The following is a 19,464-nucleotide window of genomic DNA, read 5'->3' on the forward strand; positions in this document are numbered from 1 at the left end:
AAACCCACAAACCCGACCTCGTCCAACTGACTGACATTGCGAAAATTCGAGACTCAAATCCCCTCTCCCAGCTTTCCATCAACCACCAAAGCCGGAACGACCATCGATCAGGTTATCTTCAAAGATGTAAGTTGACGAATTGCTTCATATTGGCTACTCTAGGTTTCCGAACAAATACTTCATTCAACCAACTGTATTGAACCGATCGTTTTCCATCTGTTTACCTCGAAATCGATCTCAGAAAATGTCGCCACTTGACCAGCGACTGCTCATCAACATCTCGAATTCGCACATTTCAACTTTTTTTTTTTTTTTTTGATCTTCGTCAATGCATTATATCGACAGACAGTCCCAATGCTGACGTGTTCTCTACTACTCAAGGGTCAACCTGCGAACTCAGAAGCGCTTGGCCGCGTCGGTCATCGGGTGCGGCGAGCGAAAGATTTGGCTCGACCCCAACGAGGTCAATGAAATCAGCAATGCCAACTCTCGCCAGACCATCCGGAAACTAGTGTCCGATGGCCTCATCATTCGCAAGCCGGTCACAATGCATTCCAGGTCGCGGGCCCGGGAGTTGAACATTGCCCGCCGGATCGGTCGCCACCGCGGCTTTGGCAAGCGGAAGGGTACTGCCGATGCCCGTATGCCGAGGTTGGTGGCCCTTGGAAAGAATTGCGACTGTCCCCTCAATGTCTTGCTAACCCGGCTTCTCAATAGCCAAGTCCTATGGATGCGTCGTCAGCGCGTCCTTAGGCGTCTTCTAGTCAAGTACCGCAACAACGGAAAGATTGACAAGCACCTCTACCACGAGCTTTACCACCTGAGCAAGGGCAACACGTTCAAGCACAAGCGTGCCCTTGTCGAGCACGTACGTATAATGCAAACACACTACGATCCACAACCCTCGACTCGGCGCCAGGAACTAACATGCTGCGACTTCAGATCCACAGGGCCAAGGCCGAGAAGGCGCGCGAGAAGGCCCTCCAGGAAGAGATGGATGCCAAGCGTGCAAAGACCAAGGCGGCTCGTGAGCGCAAGCTGGAGAGGCAGGCGGCGAAGCGTGATGCCCTTATGGGCGACGTGGAGGAGACCAAGTAAAGGAAGGCTACATCTCGATCTCGGTCTTCGGGGCGGCTTTCGGAGTCATCGGGTTGGGTCATGTTTTTCTTTTCCGTCCTATGTCGTCCACAGGTGACTTGTAGGGCTTTGCCATGTAGCATTGGAACGAGAATGGCATGCTATGACATGAACATGACGATTGGCATTTTGAGCCAGCGTATTTCCGAGATAATGTCGCACAAATAACGTCACAAAATTAGCAGTAGATCTGTTGATTTAATTGACTCTGTACTCGTGCCACGCCCCACTTTGTAGGATCTTGTAATAGCTCGCACCTACAAAGTAGGTGCTTCTGACCCTAATACATAACCAACCCTATTATATAGCTTAATTAATATCGCGACTATCACGATAATTACCCTCGTTTTAATAACCTATAACCCTTTATAATCGATACTCTATACGGTAGAAGGGTACCCTCGAGTCTTATCTTCCTAGCTGTTTTTAGAGTACCGGTATCCCGGAGAACCCTGTCTGGTATCTGGTATAGGCCTTACCCGTTTCAGATAGGTTACCAAGGCATATTTTCGGACACAAAATTGGACTCTGGGCGTAAGGTCCCGGTATATCGTAGAGTCGCGAAACAGGGACGGAAGGGGTTATTCCGTACCGAGATTAGATATGGTTAAGAGCAGAGTTTTTCCCGAACTTCTAGCAGATTAGATCCTTCTTCTACAGAGTTAATCAAATTAACAGAGTTAATTAAATTAACAGATCTTATCAGGACACTAATACTATACAAAGTATGACTTATGTTTATTATAGACTATAAAAGAGTACTAGTCTACGATATCTAATATATAGGCAAAAAAGGGGAAATAACACTATAATATATCTAATAGAAGTACTGCCGTATTCGGAGCAGTGCGTGACGTGGCTCTGCGAATATACCTAATAGGATATTAGGGTATTTGGGCATAAATGCCTAACACACCCCCCTAGATCCGCAGGATTAATCCTAACGGTTCTGATCGAATTAAAGCTTAAAAATCTAGGGTATTAGAGCCTCGATATTAATCCAAAGGTTAACGGCTTATTAAATAGCTCGTGCCTTATTATAATCCTAAAACAGTGGTTAAATTAACCCTAAAAAACAAGGTGATAATTATTATATAATTATAGTTAATCTAACGATCGTCGTGATCGAAATCTAATCTAAACCACTATTAAGTCGATAATAATCGGCTTAAACCGCCGTTAAGGCGGTAGTAATTAATCCGATTAAACTAAGCCGGCAGGGCTCTTTTCTATCCTAAGTATCTTAACGAAGGCAACGTGCTTTTGCGTAGATAACGTCTTTATTATCCCGTCGCTAATTATCTTATTCGTCGCGATCTAATTAACCACGATCTCTCGGCGTTATATAATCTGCCGGATCTATAGGGCGTGGATATTAAGATGCTTTAACTTCGAGGTTACCTATAGGCGAGGGCTCTCTAGCAGTTACCGTGTTTAATCGTTATCGTAGAAGATAGTGATAGGGTCCTTTTTGAAGGCTAGCGTTAAGTCCTTTATTAACCGCAGCGTGGCTATATACTAGCGGGCGGCGGCGCTTAGAGCTACGAGCTCTGCTTTTATACTAGATATAATAACGCTCGTTTATTTATTCGCCTTTTAGTCGATAGGACCTTTAAAGAGGATAGTTATATATCCCTACGAGCTATACCGAGTCTTACAGTTATCGGCGAAGGCGGCGTCGCTTATATAGAAAAAAGCGAACTTAGCTGCGTTTTCTAATAGATCCTGTGCTCTAAAGGATAGGCAGAGGGCGCTTATCGAGCCGAGGTACTTAAGGCACCTATTAGTAGCTTCATGATGCTAACTGGATAGGTTAGTAGCGAATTTAGCTAGTCTAGAGGCAGCCCGAGCTATATCCGGCCTTATTTAATAAGCCGCGTAGTTAATTAATCCGACCTTTTAAAGATATAGGTGGATAGACTCTTCTAACGCCTACTGTTTATTTGGTTCCATAATATTAGGAAAAGGAAGAGGCGTAGATACTCTATAGCCGCCTGTCTCGATCTTTAACGTCTTTATCTTTTCGTTAATATAGTTATTAAGCGATAACTATAGCCTCCGGCGTTAACGATCGCGTATAACTCTGATACTAAGGAACCACTTAAGCGGTCCTAAATTCCGAACCTCGAACCGTTATTATAGCTGCTTAATTAATTCTTTAGTAGCGGCGGCGTGCTATTTACGATATAGCAGAACGACATTATCTATATAAAAGAAGACGAGCAGCTTATTGTTTTTAAAGACGTAGTCGTCCTCCTTTAGTTACGTTAGCTCGTATTTACCTAAAATAGAGGAGAGCTCCTAATACTATAACTTAGGCGATCTTTGTAGGCCGTATAACGCCCTGCGTAGGCGGTGGATACCTCTCTTATAGGTCGTGGGAGCTTTGTTAATGGTTTTAATCCGGCCTTATTAGTAACGTTTATAGCGGCCTATAAGATATTCTATCCCGGGGGGTCCCTTATATACACCTCTTCGTTAAGACGAGCGTTCGTGAACGCGTTAATAGTATTAAGTTAGCGGGTCTTTAGATCGAAGTGGGTAGTAATAGCTATAAGTGTTTTAAAGGTCCTGCCAGCGAGGGTAGAGGCGTAGGTATCTAAGTGATTTTAAGGCTATTAATCACTATAAACGCAGAGGCGTGCCTTGAATTTAGTGATGTACCTAGATAGATCGACCTTATATTTAAATACCTATATAAGATCGAGGGGCCGGCTCGGTAGCAGTATACTATCTAGGAGGCCCTTAACGGCTTTAAACGTGCCTATCTGATCCAGGGTCTTTACCTCTTTAAAGGCGGCTATAATCCACTACGTTCTATATGGCGACTTTATTATCTGCGTCTAATTAGCAGGCTCTTTGGGTATATCGCGGCGTAGTAGTGGCTTCTTCGGGATCTTAAAACGGTTTAAATAGAGGAAGACAGAGTCGGTGTATTGTTATAGTAGCCGATGATTATATTACGGCCGAGATATAGCTACCGGCGTTAGAGGCAGCTGCTTAGTAGCTGCTGCTAGAGTGGTGGATAGTCCCGGGGCTGCCGTTACGGTAGCGGTGGCGGCGGCCGTTATTTTATCCTCTAGAACTAACTAATCGGGGGATAATAAACCTATAGTAGTGCCGCCGGCGGCTAGAGTAATAGTATTATCCGAGTCGTTAGAATCGGAAGTATCTTTATCCGGGTCGTTATCGTTAAAGGTAGCGGCGGTTACTACGGCTAACGTTATTATAGCTAGAGGTGATAATTAGCCTATAGCTATAGCAGAGGGCGTTAATTAGCGTGAAGCCGGCGGCGTTATTATAAGAGGGGAAAAGGAGGAAGAAGGCATTATTTTAGAGGCTTTGGATAAGGTTATTATAGGAGTGATTTTAGAGGCAATTATAGCAGTAATTATGGCCTGCGTTATAGCAGAGCCCTAAGCTCGGGCGGCAGTGGTTACTATAGCGGAAGGAGTAACCTTAGTGGCTACTATAGCTGCCGTTTTAGGGAGTACCACTATTTGCAAGCGGCCTGTCTACTATTTGTAAGCGTCCCAAACCTAATTAGGAAGGTTACGCGAGGCCGCGCAGTAGTCTGCATACGCCACGATCTTGGCTGCAGATGTCCCGTACCGGTACATAGGTACATAACAGACGTTTTGTATACGTAAGACAGCCGTCAATCAATATGACTTATACTTAATGCCCTACACTACAAAATCGCAGCTGTTCTGACCTGTTTTCTATTATGTCAAAGTACCTTAAAATGTATTATGTCCTGGGGTGGAAAAAGGAGGTAGAAAAGAAGTGGAAAAAGTGGTGGAAAAAGGAGGTGAAAATTTTTTAAGGTGACACGTAATATCACACAGATAAGGTCTTATCTATCACACAGATAAGGTCTTATCTATTACACAGATAAGGTCTTATCTATCACACAGATAAGGTCTTATCTATCACACAGGTTACGTAACCACCACCACCTGTTACTATGAAAATTTTTCTACCTGCTTTTTCCACCTTCTTTTTCTACCTCTTTTTCCACCTCTTTTTCCACCTCTTTTTCCACCTGCTTTTCCACCTCTTTTTCCACCTGCTTTTCCACCACTTTTTCCATCACGACAGCGTGTATTCTTCTTGACTAGAGCTTTATGCAAGGAGGTCAAAATAAGCAGTGAATTTACAGTAACGGACATTCGTAATAAGCTAGGGAGAGAAAACCTTGTCGTGATGTATCTGTACGGGATATCTGCAGCCAAGATCGTGGCGTATACAGACTACTGCGCGGGCTCGCGTAACCTTCCTAATTAGGTTTAAGACGCTTGCAAATAGTAGACAGGCCGCTTGCAAATAGTGGTACTCCGTTTTAGGCGGCTACGATCGCTGTTATAACTTATCCACCCCCCAGAACTAGGCGAGGGAGTCGAATTTTCCGTTACTTTAATAGCTACTACTTTAATCTCTTCTTCTTTAACCTGTTTAACTGCTTTAACTGCTTTAATAGCAGCAGCAGCAGCTCTTCTTTTAATTACTTTAATCCCTCTTATCGATCAGATATTTTAGAGGGACTCTAACACCGAGTTCTGCTATATCGTGGCGAAGTGATCGAATTACGGTATAGCTGGTAACGTATATAACGGATCCTCTTATTCTGGCTCCGGCAGGTTACGCTCTTTATATAGCTCTATTAAAATGGGTGGGTTAACGTCACGATCTTTGTATAAGAGCTTTTTATTAAATCTAACGTCTTTTATACGCAGGATCCTTCCGAGCTTCGGTACCTAAATCCGAAAAAAATCAGTGCTTTCGTAACCGATTAGATAACCGATATAAGCCCTCTTCGCGAGCTTTTCGTTTTTTCGGCGGCCACGCTAGTAGTTAGCAGTTAAGGGATAGGCACGGTAGCCGTACCTCTTTAGGTGACCGATTAAAGGGGTTATCGTGATACGCTCAATGCCTATCCTGTTAACCCACTTATCTATATAACCCTTCAGCGACTTCTACCTAAGGTCCTGGCGTGGAGTTAGATTATATAGGTATATCGCGGTAGCTATAATCTCTGGCTATATATTCTATTAGAACCCGGAGGCTATTACGAGGGCCTAAGCGATAGCGTATATAATACCACCGTGCTATTCGGCCCGGGGGTTTTAGGTGGCTATATTCGGAGCCGACCTCTTAATTAGGATACCCCGGTAGGCACCCTAGTTATTAAGTTCCCGTTATAGTGCCCGCTCGCTATCTAGGCATATAACCCGGATCGGGTAGCCGTACTGCCTGTATATTTACACCTTATGCTTAGCGACCGATTTAAGTGCTGCCTTATAATCTGGCAGGAATTCCCCCTTATTTATCTTAGTGTAGGGGTCGTGGAATAGGACGGTTACCTTTAGTCTATTATAGGACTTATCGTTAAAGAAAAGATCTATATCTATACGCTACTAGGGTCTTATTGGGTAGTGGTTTAGAGGCCGTTATAATACCTGCCTTTAGCTATTACTAATAGAGTAGTCCTGGCACTTAATCTTTAAGGGGAACTCTTTACTAGATACTACCCCGCCGGAGCAGGTACTCACGATCTTTTTAAGGGCTTTAGCGCTAGCGTGGCCTAGCCGCTCGTGCTATAAGCGAGCGTCGGCGACGCTTATAATAGGGGTCCTGGAGCTATTAAAAAAGCTCTGTTATTATGCCGTAGGTTAGAGGGCAAATTAACCTCCCACGTTCTTTAGAGGCAGGGTAACGGTCCTACCTTCTTCCTTAATTTCTAACGCTTATCTACCAGTAATAAGCGATCCTGTAAGAAGTAGGCAGAGGGCTAATATAAGGGTTATAGGATATCCCTCGATATACGCTATATCCTTTAAAATCAGCGTATACGGCTAACGATTCCGATCTTTAACTTCTAGCCTTATAGTGCCAAATCCGGTAACTAGATCCGACTCTCCTTTACTAGTATCGAACGTTATATGCTTTTCCGCGGGCCGGTAGTCTTCTAGAAGATAACGCTTATTAGTGATATGCCTTATAGTGCCAGAATTAACTAATAGCTCGTTTTTAAAGGGTCCTGCTACGGCTATTAATAAAAGGCTATATATACCGTATAAAGACATATCGTCCTTATCCGAATCCGGGGCCCCGCCGTCGATAAAATTAGATACGTCCTTAGAAGAGTCTTTTAGTTATAACTCCTTTAACCCTTATTCGCCCTATTATCGAGGCTTCTTTTAGGGTTACTTTAGAATACTTTCCGGCGTTCTTTACCCTAGCTAGCGATTACCCGGTTATAGCGTTCTTTAGCCTGCTTCGTTATCTTAAAGGACTTATTCCTACGGGACTTATTAACGTTCAGGCACTTCTAATCCGGGCGGTACTAAAACTTGGCCTTTCTGACTCTACGGTAATCGTAGATAAACTCTGGCCGATCCTGGCTTTATTAACGATTCTTTTAGCGATCCTGTTAACGATCATGTTACTAACCTTCTTCGTCTTTTCCTAGGAACGTAGCTATATAAAACAATAACGATCCCGGCCTCCGATTAAGGCGATAAGGGTACCTATAACGTAACCAGGTAGTGTATTCGGCAACGATATCTTCAACGGCTAGAACGCCCTTTTCGTTAGTAACCAGGATAAAGGAAGACCGAGCTTTAGACTATTCCGGGGCTATCAATCTAATCGTATTAGAAAAGCTATTAATTTAATCTATCTTCGAACCGATCGCCCTAACTTTATATATCTTCACGCGGGTATATAACGCCACGAAGTTATTTAGCTAGCGTTAATAGGATATCTTCCTAATAGATTATATATATTCGTCCTACCGTTTCTTAATAAGGGACTTCTAGGCGGTATTCGTGGGCTTTATCTTATCTTTTAGGGTCTTTAGGATTTCCTTCGGATCGGTGGTTTAACCGTACTACTCTATAACGTTCCTTGTAACGGTCCGTTAGATATAGAGGAAAACGGAGGCGAGCCCCTCCTGCTCTTTAGTATACTTATTATAGTGATATAGCCAGATCTTATATTTCTGATCCTAGCTATCGTTATTAGCGTTAGCTTCTGGAGGGGGCTCGTCTTCTAGTGGTTCGGGTCTATTATCGTTATTAATACTAGGATTAATAAGGTCCTTAACCTTTTACGTGGCGGCGTGGCCTAGAACGCCTCGGAGCTAGTTATACTAATCGCCGGAGGCGGCGAGGATAACTTCGGTTAAAGCTATCGCGACTTCGAAGATAGGCGAAAGGTTAACCTGGTACCACAATCGCTAAGCGATATAGGGTTAACGCTTAACCCGGCGAAATACGAGTTTAGCGTAAAGACCGTGAAATACTTAGGGTCTATTATTACCGCCGGTTAGGGCGTTTCGTATAACCCCGATAAACTAAAGGCGATCCGAGAGTAAGAAGCCCCGACCTTAATAAAGGGAGTCCGAAGCTTCCTAGGCTTTATAAACTATTACCGTATATTCGTAGAGAACTTCGCCTATATCACGGCCGCCCTAATAAGACTAACGAAGAAGGATCGAGTATTCTCCTAGGGTCCTAACGAATAAGTGGCCTTTAAAGAGGTGAAGAAGAGGTTCGAGGAGGAACCGATCCTACAGTAATAGGTCTTAAGTAATAAGACCTTCGTGGAAACCGACTATTAGGGATTTATACTAGGAGGTGTATTAGTTTAAGAAGATAAACAGGGACGTTATTATATAGTCGCCTACCCCTTAAGGCGATTTATAGGAGCCGAGTATAACTACCCTATTCACGATAAGGAGATATTAACGATTATAAGTTACGTAACGTACTAAAGGGTAAAGCTCCTAAGTTATAGTCGCTTTATAATCCTATCCGACTATAAGGCCCTAGAATACTTTATAACGAAGAAGATACTTAATAAAAGATAAAGCCGATAGGCTAGCGAACTAGCCTAGTTCGACTTTATACTAGAATACTATAAGGGTACCGATAAGTATACCGCCGATACTTTTTTACGAAGAGAATAAGACGAGCTAAAGGACTTCTCTAATAAACGGGAATAGGCGCGATATATATAGCTAATCCCAGAGACCTTAATCCCCCTAAGGATCCGCCTCCTTCGCGAACACCTATAAGTCTTTAAAGCCGATAATAAATTATAATAGCTATAGGACGCCACGGTAAAAGAAGATAACTAGTATCGCTAAGCTATATAAGCCGTATCTCAGGGCGATTAATAGTTTCCCCCCTTATTAGGTCTCTAAGCCTAGATTACCGAATACGGGACCACCTTATAAGGACTACTAATATTCCGAGATCGCCTATAGGTACCGGGAGCTTAAGAAGGGAGTATATTATAAACGCGAGTAATTTAATCTATACACGACTTTATAATTAAGGGCTATCCGGGGCGAGATAATATAATTACTCTTATAGCGAGACGCTTTTTCTAGCCGGGAATAAACCGAGACGTGTATAGGTTTATACGTAACTACGATGTTTATAACTAGAGCTATGCGTAGAGGAATGCTTAATAAGGACTCTTAAAACCGCTCCTAATTCCTAAATAAATAAGAAGCGACCTATTAATAGACTTTATAACGGATCTGCCTCCTATTAAAGAGAAGAAGTATAGGTACCTATAGGTTATAACCGATTAACTTATAAAGGCTATTACCCTTAAAGCGATAGACTTTATAGAAGCGGAGGTATACGCTAAATAGTTCCTATACTATTACTTTCGGTTCTATGGTATACCTTATTTAATTATAAGCGATAAAGGCTCTAACTAGATAAGTCGCTTTTAGCGATACTTCTATAAATTAGCTAGAATCGAATAACGATTAAGTATAGCTTACTACCCCTAAACCGATAAAGCCACCGAATAAGCGAATTAAAAAGTATAGGCGTACCTCTAAGGCTTTATTTACTACGCCTAAAACGATTAGGATAAGTTATTACCCGCCGCCTAACTAGTATTAAATAACCGGGAGAGCTCTACTACTAAGATAAGTCTGTTCTTCCTTATACACGGATACTATATCGACCCGATCTAGATCTATAAGGAACTAAGCAGCGACGCTTAGGAGTTTATAGCCTATAACCTACTCCGCCGCCTCTAAGAAGCTATAGAGTTCGCCTAAGCCTTAATAGTAGCTATATAGCTATAATAGGAAGAGTTAGCGAATAAGCGCTGTATCCCCGCTAAATAGCTTTATAAAGGCGACCTTATATAGCTCTCGCTTATAAACTACTTTACCCTATAACCGTCGCGTAAATTAAGCTGGCTATACTAAAAGTATAGGGTTACTAAGGTTATTAACCTATATATTATAGAACTAAATATACCTTTAAATATATACCCGAGGTTTTATATAGACCTTTTACGACGTGTAAGCGAAGACTCGCTTCCTAGTTAAATCCTATATAACCCCTAACCCGGACCGATTCGTGACGGTCTAAAGAAAAATTAATAGATAGTAAAGAAAAAAAAATCCTATACGCTAGGAATAGGAAGGTAGGTAGAGGCGTGGTAAGAGAGGCGTTAGTAAAGTAAGAAGGATACGCCTAGATATCTTAGGAACTAACAGAGTGCCTATAAGAATTAACCGCCCTAGACCGCTATAAAAAGAAGTATAGCCCGATTAAAGTTAATAATAGACTACGCGAACGTTACGAAAAGAAGAAGGGTTATAGTAAGGGTAGTAAGAATTAAATAAAGGTTAGAATAACGGTAAAGCCGTCCACGTTAATTAAGTCGGGGCGGATAAGCCCCGCCCCTAGCTACCGGGTTTAGGTATTAAGATTAACGTTATCACGAATATCCTTATAACTATCAACGCTTTCCGCGATAATAGGAGATAATATAAACGCCGCGACCTCGGCCTACCTATCCGTCTTCTTTCCCTTAAAGGACTAAACGTCCTTTACCTCGACGCGTATAACTCCTATAATATTCTTAACTACTTATAGGAACTGGTTAAGCCGGCATAAGCCTTCTACCCCTATAAAGGTAATCGTTATACTAGGGATAGGCGTAATAATAATAGGAGGCGCCGCGATAAGTATAGGTCTACCTGCCACGATATAAGAGTCCCCGCCGGGGGGGGGGGTGGGGGGGAGGCGGTAATATATACCGATAAATAAGGCTTACCGGCTCCCGAGTCGATAGACGTTAAAATAGGCTTATCCTCCTATAAAGTGCTAGAAGCCTTTTTTAAGACCCCGGACGCCTTCTAAAAGGCCGAATAAGCTGCTATAAGCGCCTTTATTGCCTTAAGGCTATAAAAGGGGTCGTTATTAACTACCTTTACTGCCTCTAGGAGTGCTACCGATAGACTAGTTATCCTAGGCGGAGGAGGAATATACCTATAACCGCCCTTTAAGTAGTTATAGTACTTAGGATCGGGTATCCTTACTCCGGGTACTAACTAGTCGTAGTAGCGCCGCCTATCCTAGCTATTAATAATTACTTTTATATAAGCGAAGTAAGAGACCGAACGGATTCCTCTAGAAGGATATTTTATTCTACGAGCGCGCTTCGCGGGGCTTTTAACCACTATAAAAGCTTCGCCCGCGGAACGCTTACCCTTAGCCTTAGCGGCTCGGGCTAGCTAGGCGCAGCGGTCTATAGCTAAGGCAGGAGTAGTAATCTCCTTACTAGCCGGGGCGGGAGTAGGTGCCTCCTCGCCGGTATTATTATTATTATTATTATTATTGGCCCCCTATACTATATATATAAGTTAGTAAACGTTACGCGAGGTTCTTAGGAAGAACGAGAAAACGTATCTTAGGGGCCGGGGATAATCCTAAAAACTTAAATATCTTCTAAAAAAAAGAGATAAAAGGTTAGCGCGATAGCACGAGGTATAAAGGAGTTATAGTTAACGGAAAACGTATTACGGATAGTGATAGATATTATTAAAGAAGAGAGAAAAAATAGATTTATAGAGGCGGCGGCGAAGTTAGTATTATTAATATAAGTAAGTTACTCGGTTAGGGAAGGTATACCACCAGAGCTCCTTATATAGCAGGAACGACCCTACGACCCGACTACGAATAATAACTATATCCCTACACGGAACGTTAATTAATGGTATAACTATAAAGGCCTGCCTTAAGCGCTTTTTAATAAACAGAGAGGTTATTTATAGTAGAGGTCGTTATTTAATTAATAAAGAGGCGTTATTTAACTAATAAAGAGGCGTAGTTTAATCGAATAATAACGCTTTACGAACCTATACCGAAGGTTAACGGCTCACCGAGGGGGGAGGGGGGTAATATTACGGGTTAACCCTGTAGAGATAATCTGGTAGAGCACCGGATCTTCCGACTAATTATAGCGTGTTCTTAGCGGGTCACCGCGATATTATATTTAGGTCGTAAGCACCTATAGAGTTTTCCCCTTTCCTTCTTTTCTCCTTAGCTTTAGATAATTTAATTATTCGGCCTTACTCTATAAATAACCTATAACCAGCCGCTTATAGTTAGAAACCTAATATTAATAATATATGGGTTTAGGGTTCTATTATTTATTATAAAAACAACGACCTGAATATAAAGAAACTAGATACATAGGCACTATGAGGTGCTTTAATAGGTTTTAATAACTATAACTATAAGGTTTATAACCCAGTAACCAGAAAGACTGGTTAGTTTCGAGACGTTTATATCTTAGAAAATCAGTTTCTTTACTCTTCTTTAGATAATTATAATAATAACTATACGCCTAAAAACAATAATAACCTCCCTCCTTATATTAATACTCAGGTATATAATCAGGTTTCTAACCGCGGGCCCTATTAACCTGTTAAGTATAATAAAGGAATCACTTTTAGTAAAAATACCTGTTAACTTTTATAAAATATTCCTTCGCGCGTTTCGAAACGTTCTGTTAAGTCTATTTAACCTAAAGAAGAGGATAATAATAATAATAGACGTAAGAGTCTTTGTCTACGGGCAGCGGGCTGTGAGGTTCTAGCTATTGATAATAATAATAATAATAATAATAATAATAATAATAATAATAATAATAATAATAATAATAATAATAATAATAATAATAATAATAATAATACTCTCGAGATTCCTAGTATCTTAATAGATAGTGAGACTGCAAAGAAGCTCGCCGAAAACCCTGAATTTTATAAACGAGTAAAGCATATCGACAGGCAGTATCACCACTATAGGCAATAACTATATAATAATAAAATAAAAGTTATATATATAAATACGAAATTTAATATAGCTAATATAATAACTAAAGGTTTAGTAAAAGAGACTTATAATACTCTTTGCGGTTATATAATAAAGAAAGGCAAAGCCGTTACTATACAGAACGGCTCCGCTAGGGCCAAAACAAACAACTAACTAATAGGCTAGCCGAAGGGAAGGGTCAGGCTCGTCACGGGTCCGTATCTAGAGCTAAGGGTCTTGAGGAGACGGTCGCCGGGCCTCTAGAAGGGTCGGCAGTGGTCCGATTAGGGGAACGAATAGCTAGATAGGTAGGCGGGCCTATAGTCGGCTCTTTTAGATCGTCTAGAACGTTTAGATAACTAAAAAGGGAAGGATAATATAAATTATAATTATAATAGGTGATAGGTGACGATTATAAAAGATCGGACGAAAAGCTAGCTAGATATAGTGGGTCTATTCCGAAGAATAGCCATATATAAGACTAGATCTCTAGGACCGAGTAGTTACGTGATATCTATAACGTCTAGACCCGGAACACGGGTCTGCCCCTTTATAATCGGCCCTAAATTATTAAGCCACGCCCCGTGGTCTTAATAATTTTAATATAAATAATAGTATAACCGTCCTAAATATATCTTTATTGCCCTAATCAGGGCATCTATAAGTAATAGTCCTTCTTTTCCTCGCGCGTGTATATTCCTAAAGGTGTCTCTCGAAGACGCAGGCTTAAAGGATAGTGACCTTAAAGACGTAGAGGTGACCTTATAGGTCCTTTATACATAAGCTAGGCGGCGGCGGCTTCCTTAGTTCTGTATAAGGAATAAGTAACGCGGCGGTAATAGTAGTAGGCGGTAGTAAATAGGCGCCGGCCCTAGCGTATTCTTCGAGATAACCATAACGATAAACGTATATACAGGGTAAGCGGCCCTAGTAAAAGATTAATAATATAAAACGCAGAACCAGGTAAAGATAGCCGTGAAGATTATAGCAGGAGAATTAACGGCGTAGCTTATAAGAGTAGGTAATAAAGAGTCTCGAGGTCTATAGACTAGTTAGGATTTCGGAACTATATATTCTCGGGGTTTATAGGAATATCGTGAATAACGGGCCTATATAAAGGCTCGGTATTCCTATATCTCTCGTAGAGTATATCTATCTCTTTCTACTACCCAGATTAAGGTAGGCAGTCTATTTCTTAGTTTATAAGCGTAAAGCATATAGGTCGGATCTTTTTATAGCGTGGCACGGTATATAAAGGCAGGTCGGTTTATTAGTTCTTTCGTAGAGTCGGTGGCGAAGAATAGGATCGGGTCTTAGCAGGAATCGCGGCAGGACTCTTCGAGGCGGTAGAATCGTAGCCGGGCTTAAAGCAATAGGAAGAAAAAGCAGGATTAACGGGATTAACTAAATTAATCGCATTAACTATAGGTAGGCGGATTAGGCTCGGGCCGATTAAAGGAACAAAGATATCGGGGAAAAGAAGAGTAGTAAAAAGGGTAAGAAAAAGAGGGAAAATAAAGAAAAGAGTAAGCAGGATAAGCTTATAGTGACTCTGCCGGCAGAAAAACAGCAGGCAGGATCAAGATCTAATAAAATTATAGGCGGCAGGAATAATAGCTAAACCAACCCACACATAACTTAATAACTAGTAATCTAAATTAATTAAAATCGGAGCTATTCGACTCGTCTTCTTCTAATCAGGCTAACGTGGTTATAAAAGAAAGAAATAGTAAAGAACTATAAAAGATATAGTCTAAGAAAAGGCTAAAAATTCGGTAGGCTCCTATAGACTCTTAGGCTAGGCCCTAGGCCTAGTTATCTATCGGCCCTAAAGCTATACAAAGAAGCTCCTACGCGTATAGCTTTCTAAAAAGGAAAAGAAAAGAGGCGGGCAGGGTAGAATAAAGGGAAGGGCAGGACTCTATATCCATCGGCCCTAAAGCTATACAAAGAGGTCCCCCTTAAGGGCAGCTTTCTAAATAACCTAAAAATAAATAAAAATAAAAGGTCCTGGTTAGGTTAACGGAGTAGCTTCAGGAAAAAAGAAATCCGGCCCTAAGGCGTAATCGAAAAGAGACTCGGCCCTAGATACGAGTCCACGAAAACGCGGCCCCCGCTAGGAACTAGAAAAGCTCCCACGGATCCTATAAACGTTTAGTGTTTCCGAAAACGATTCTATTACCCTAATTAAGTAAAAGGGAGAGAGGGAAAAAAGGAAAAAGGGAAAAGGAGGAAAGGAAAAAAGGGAAAAGGAAAAAGAGGTAGGAGGAGGGAGGAAGATAGTAAGGAGAAATCCCTTAGCCCTAAAAGTAAATCCACCTAAAAGACGTTAACGCCTATCACGAAGACTCTAACTTCGCGCCTTTTTAATCACCTCTGCAAATCTCCTTATTAATCTACGTATATACCTCTTTAAGTATACCTTTAAGGGAGTCTCTAAAGATCTACTTAATCTTTTCCTAAAAGTACGGATTAAGGTAATACGTATACTATACCGAATAACTGATTTCAAAGTCGGTAAGCAGAAAGGAAAGCAGGTAGGCCTAATTAGTAGGAATAAGAATAGGGGCAGGGCGGTCAGTAAGCGGATTAGGTTAATCGGTAAGAATAGATTTAACCACCTAATCTACCGTCACAAAGCCGATTATACTAATAGTCTGATTAGCGGTAGGCAGAGTCTTCGGTATAATAGGAATAACGGACTCGGCGGTAAAGCTAACACGGGAGCTTTACTGTAGAACGGTAGAGTCCACGGGAGGACTCTAAACCAGGGGAATAGTAGGGGAGGCGGTGGTAGGCTCTTTTATTACGGAGTCCACGGGAGGACTCTTTAGAACCGGTGCCACGGAATCGGTAAAGGCAGGGGAGTTAGCACGGGAGCTTTTCTGGATTATAAAGCTAATAGGGCTTTTCGGGTATATACGCCGACGGTAACCTTCCTAACTATAGGAATAACACCTAATTAAGCGAATAGGAATATACCGGGCAGGACTCTTCTACTAAACAGGGCTTTATTACCTAATTATACTCTTTTATAGAGTCGTACTTTTACCGCGGCGGCGGCTTTTCCGACTATTACTTTAGCTCGGGCTATAGGCGGTAGATTACCCCTAAGTAACGTTACCGTTAGTTTAATTAAACGAATAGGAAGTAAACGGTAAAGAGATATCGTGTACCCTTTAAGCGTATAGCTCTTATAGGGCTACCTTACACGCCTTAAGCGTGACTCTTATAATAACCTTAAAATAAAAGGTTAACCCGATTAGGAAGAATAGAAACGTATTCTATACGCGACTCTAACTACTCTAACCCTAGTATTATATCCTCCTTTTACGACGCTAAGGCGTCTTCCTCTTATATTAAGACTATTAATCTATAGGCAGTTTCTACGTCGGATTAGACTATTCTTTCTAAGCAGGCAGTCTCTGCTCTTCCGGATCTATAGTACTCAGGACCGTTAAACCGGATCTTTAGGACTATTAGTATATAAGTAGGCTCTGCGTCGGGATAGTTTAGGGCTATTACTAATAAGCAGGTAGCCTTTACTTTTCCGAAGTATTATCGGGATCGCTTTTCCGGAGACTCGGGCCCCGGGAAACTGTTTTTATGGGTTTTATTATATATATTATTTTTAGTGTTTTTATTATAGTTATATCGTAGCCGGAATCAGAATATAAACTCGAAACAGAATCTTCTTTCGGACGTCTTCTTCTAGTGCCCATATAACGCGATATTCTTCTAGGCCTTTTTCTAGAGCCCTTTGCCCGTTATTAGAGGACTAACTAGACCGTGCCGTATCGTATCGTATCCGAAACTTAAGACCGAAGACTTAAACGCTTAAAACCGAAGCTAAAACCGAAGACTTAAAGGCTTAAAACAGAATAAAGGAAACCGTGACCGTATCGTATTAATAACGCGTTATTAGGCCGTTCGTTTAGGCAGGCCGGAACTACCCTTATATGCTTTCGGTTACCCTAATTAGATAAACAGGACCTTCTAAGCACCGATTATATCCGCCTCCGAGCATTAATTAAAAAAAGGCGAAGCCGTTACTATATAGAACGGCTCCGCTAAGGTTAAAACAAATAACTAACTAATAGGCTAGCCGAAGGGAAGGGTTAGGCTCGTCACGGGTCCGTATCTAGAGCTAAGGGTCCCGAGGAGACGGTCGCCGGGCCTCTAGAAGGGTCGGTAGTAGTCCGATCAGGGGAACAAATAGCTAGATAGGCAGGCGGGCCTACGGTCAGCTCTTCTGGATCGTCTAGAACGTCTAGATAACCAAAAAGGGAAGGATAATACAAATTATAATTATAATAGGTGATAGGTGACGATCATAAAAGATTAGACAAAAAGCTAGCTAGATATAGTGGGTCTATTCCGAAGAATAGCCGTATATAAGACCAGATCTCTAGGACCGAGTAGTCACGTGATATCCATAACGTCCAGACCCGGAACACGGGTCTGCCCCTCTATAATAAACCTAGGCTATAAGGACGATACGTTGCCTAAGTATGATTTGCCGCCTTATAATAATATTAAAGAATTAAAATACTAGGTTTTAATACTTAGTATTCTTAATTCTTTATATAGGGATATAACTAGGTTTTTTACCTTCGAGTTTTCCTAGATATTAAAGGTTTTTATGAATTTTCCTTTGAATTATCACATACTATAATAATAACAAGGGTTTTTGAAATTTTCCCTTAAATTAAAAATTTTTTTTTTTCTAAATTTTTCCTCTATGTATTCTAGTCTAGATAGACTAGGATTACTGCGCTATAACATAACAATAACCATAACCTGACTAAGCTGCACTTATTATATAAGAGTTAGCTTATAGGGGGGTGTTAATATTATACTCATAACAAGTAATAATTATAATAATAATAATAAGTATAATATCTAAGTCAAAATAAACAGTATATGATTATAGCTATATAAGTAGACGTCTACTTTATAACTAGCTTAACCTATACCATAATAGTATACGTATTATACGTATATATATACTTAGCTTATGATATATAATATATAAATATACTAGGTATCGTAAATACGATATCTTGGTTATTACTTAAGCTAATAACGTGGCGTGATAACCGTCGCGTAGGCTGTTGACGTAACAGTCGCCACCTAATCTTCCAGGGTCTTTTGCCAGCCCCGGATCCAGGAAGAAATCCCAGAAATCAGTTCTTTACACGTTCGCGTAACAAGCAGTAATCCTACGGATCTACGAATTCAACAGCTATTTGCTTGATTTTCCTGGCTTCCGTGCGTACAGCCTACTACTCGTAGCCTAATTCATTAAAAGGTAGCAGAACTATTAGATAGGCTGCCCTAAGCTATAGCTAAGTCGCTCTATTTTCCGGATAAAGCTGCCTAAGAGTAAGCCTAAACCACCCCTAAGCTTATAGTATAGTGTAACAAAAAGAAAGTCCGTAGACTTTAGTTAAGGAAAAGATATCATAGAAAAGGCTCGATAGCTTAGTATCGCAGAGTGATCGTAGTATATTCGTTAATTAAGCGCTGACTTTAAACTAAGACTTTAACTTAAGGGATTAAACTGATCCCTTAACGTACGCATAGAGATAGGTTCGGATCCGTGGTCCGTGCGCGGCCATCGGTCCGACTATATGCCGATGGGTCTACGATTATCTTGTTACACTCCCCCCCCCCCCCTGATAAGTCTGGTCCTATAGACTTATAGTATCGTGATACCTTTATCTACGCGTTTATCGCGATTAATTATATCTATCTGGTTCTATACGAGCCCTTGTTAAAACCCGTAGGAAAAAGAGTGGCCGCTCCTTTATTTACCTGCTTATCGGCGTTCTATCGCCGACTATATGCCTCGTGATTTATCCGAATATTATTATAAAAACTCCGCGATGCTTATTATTATTGCCTATAGTTATCTAACCCTTTGCGGATATTATGCCTAGCCTTAGGTAACTGTTCGGCGACGAGTATATAGTCCTGTTACGTAATTTCCCTCGTAGTATTTAATTTCCCTTCTATAACTATCTTTGCTTTATTATAAACGCCGATTATTCGGCGATATTTTTTTATTACCCTTCTATTAATTACCTTCGTAATTCCGCTGACCGCTCGCCGCTACTATATCCGATATTTCTTTATAGGTGGTTATCGCTATAAGTAAGAGGCCGTTTAATAAGGCTTAAGGATA

The 19,464-nt window shown here is 41.1% G+C and overlaps 2 protein-coding genes across 2 annotated transcripts; both read left to right on the forward strand.

Annotated features, from left to right (window-relative positions):
* Positions 1–53: 53 nt before the first annotated feature.
* ACRALDRAFT_1063937 (60S ribosomal protein eL19) lies at positions 54–1,356 on the forward strand. Its single transcript, XM_071016877.1, has 4 exons — positions 54–126; positions 382–651; positions 718–868; positions 943–1,356. Coding segments are annotated over exons 1-4 (579 nt in total). The 5' UTR covers positions 54–124; the 3' UTR covers positions 1,099–1,356.
* A 3,533-nt stretch (positions 1,357–4,889) lies between these two features.
* On the forward strand, positions 4,890–18,414 carry ACRALDRAFT_210781 (uncharacterized protein; the record flags this gene model as incomplete). The annotated part of the gene is made up of 3 exons (XM_071023346.1): positions 4,890–4,899; positions 13,045–13,173; positions 18,404–18,414. 3 exons carry the CDS (start codon positions 4,890–4,892, stop codon positions 18,412–18,414), a joined length of 150 nt encoding a protein of 49 aa, XP_070875120.1.
* Between the last annotated feature and the right edge of the window lie 1,050 nt (positions 18,415–19,464).

The sequence above is a fragment of the Sodiomyces alcalophilus genome (assembly GCF_042370955.1).
Source record: "Sodiomyces alcalophilus JCM 7366 unplaced genomic scaffold ACRALscaffold_4, whole genome shotgun sequence".
In the NCBI taxonomy this organism is placed as follows: Eukaryota; Fungi; Ascomycota; class Sordariomycetes; order Glomerellales; family Plectosphaerellaceae; genus Sodiomyces; species Sodiomyces alcalophilus.

Excerpts from the sequence above, each read along its gene's own strand:
- ACRALDRAFT_1063937 (XM_071016877.1), top strand. Across the intron at positions 652-717 it reads GCCGATGCCCGTATGCCGAG|CCAAGTCCTATGGATGCGTC; the intron begins GTTGGTGGCCCT and ends GCTTCTCAATAG. Across the intron at positions 869-942 it reads AGCGTGCCCTTGTCGAGCAC|ATCCACAGGGCCAAGGCCGA; the intron begins GTACGTATAATG and ends CTGCGACTTCAG.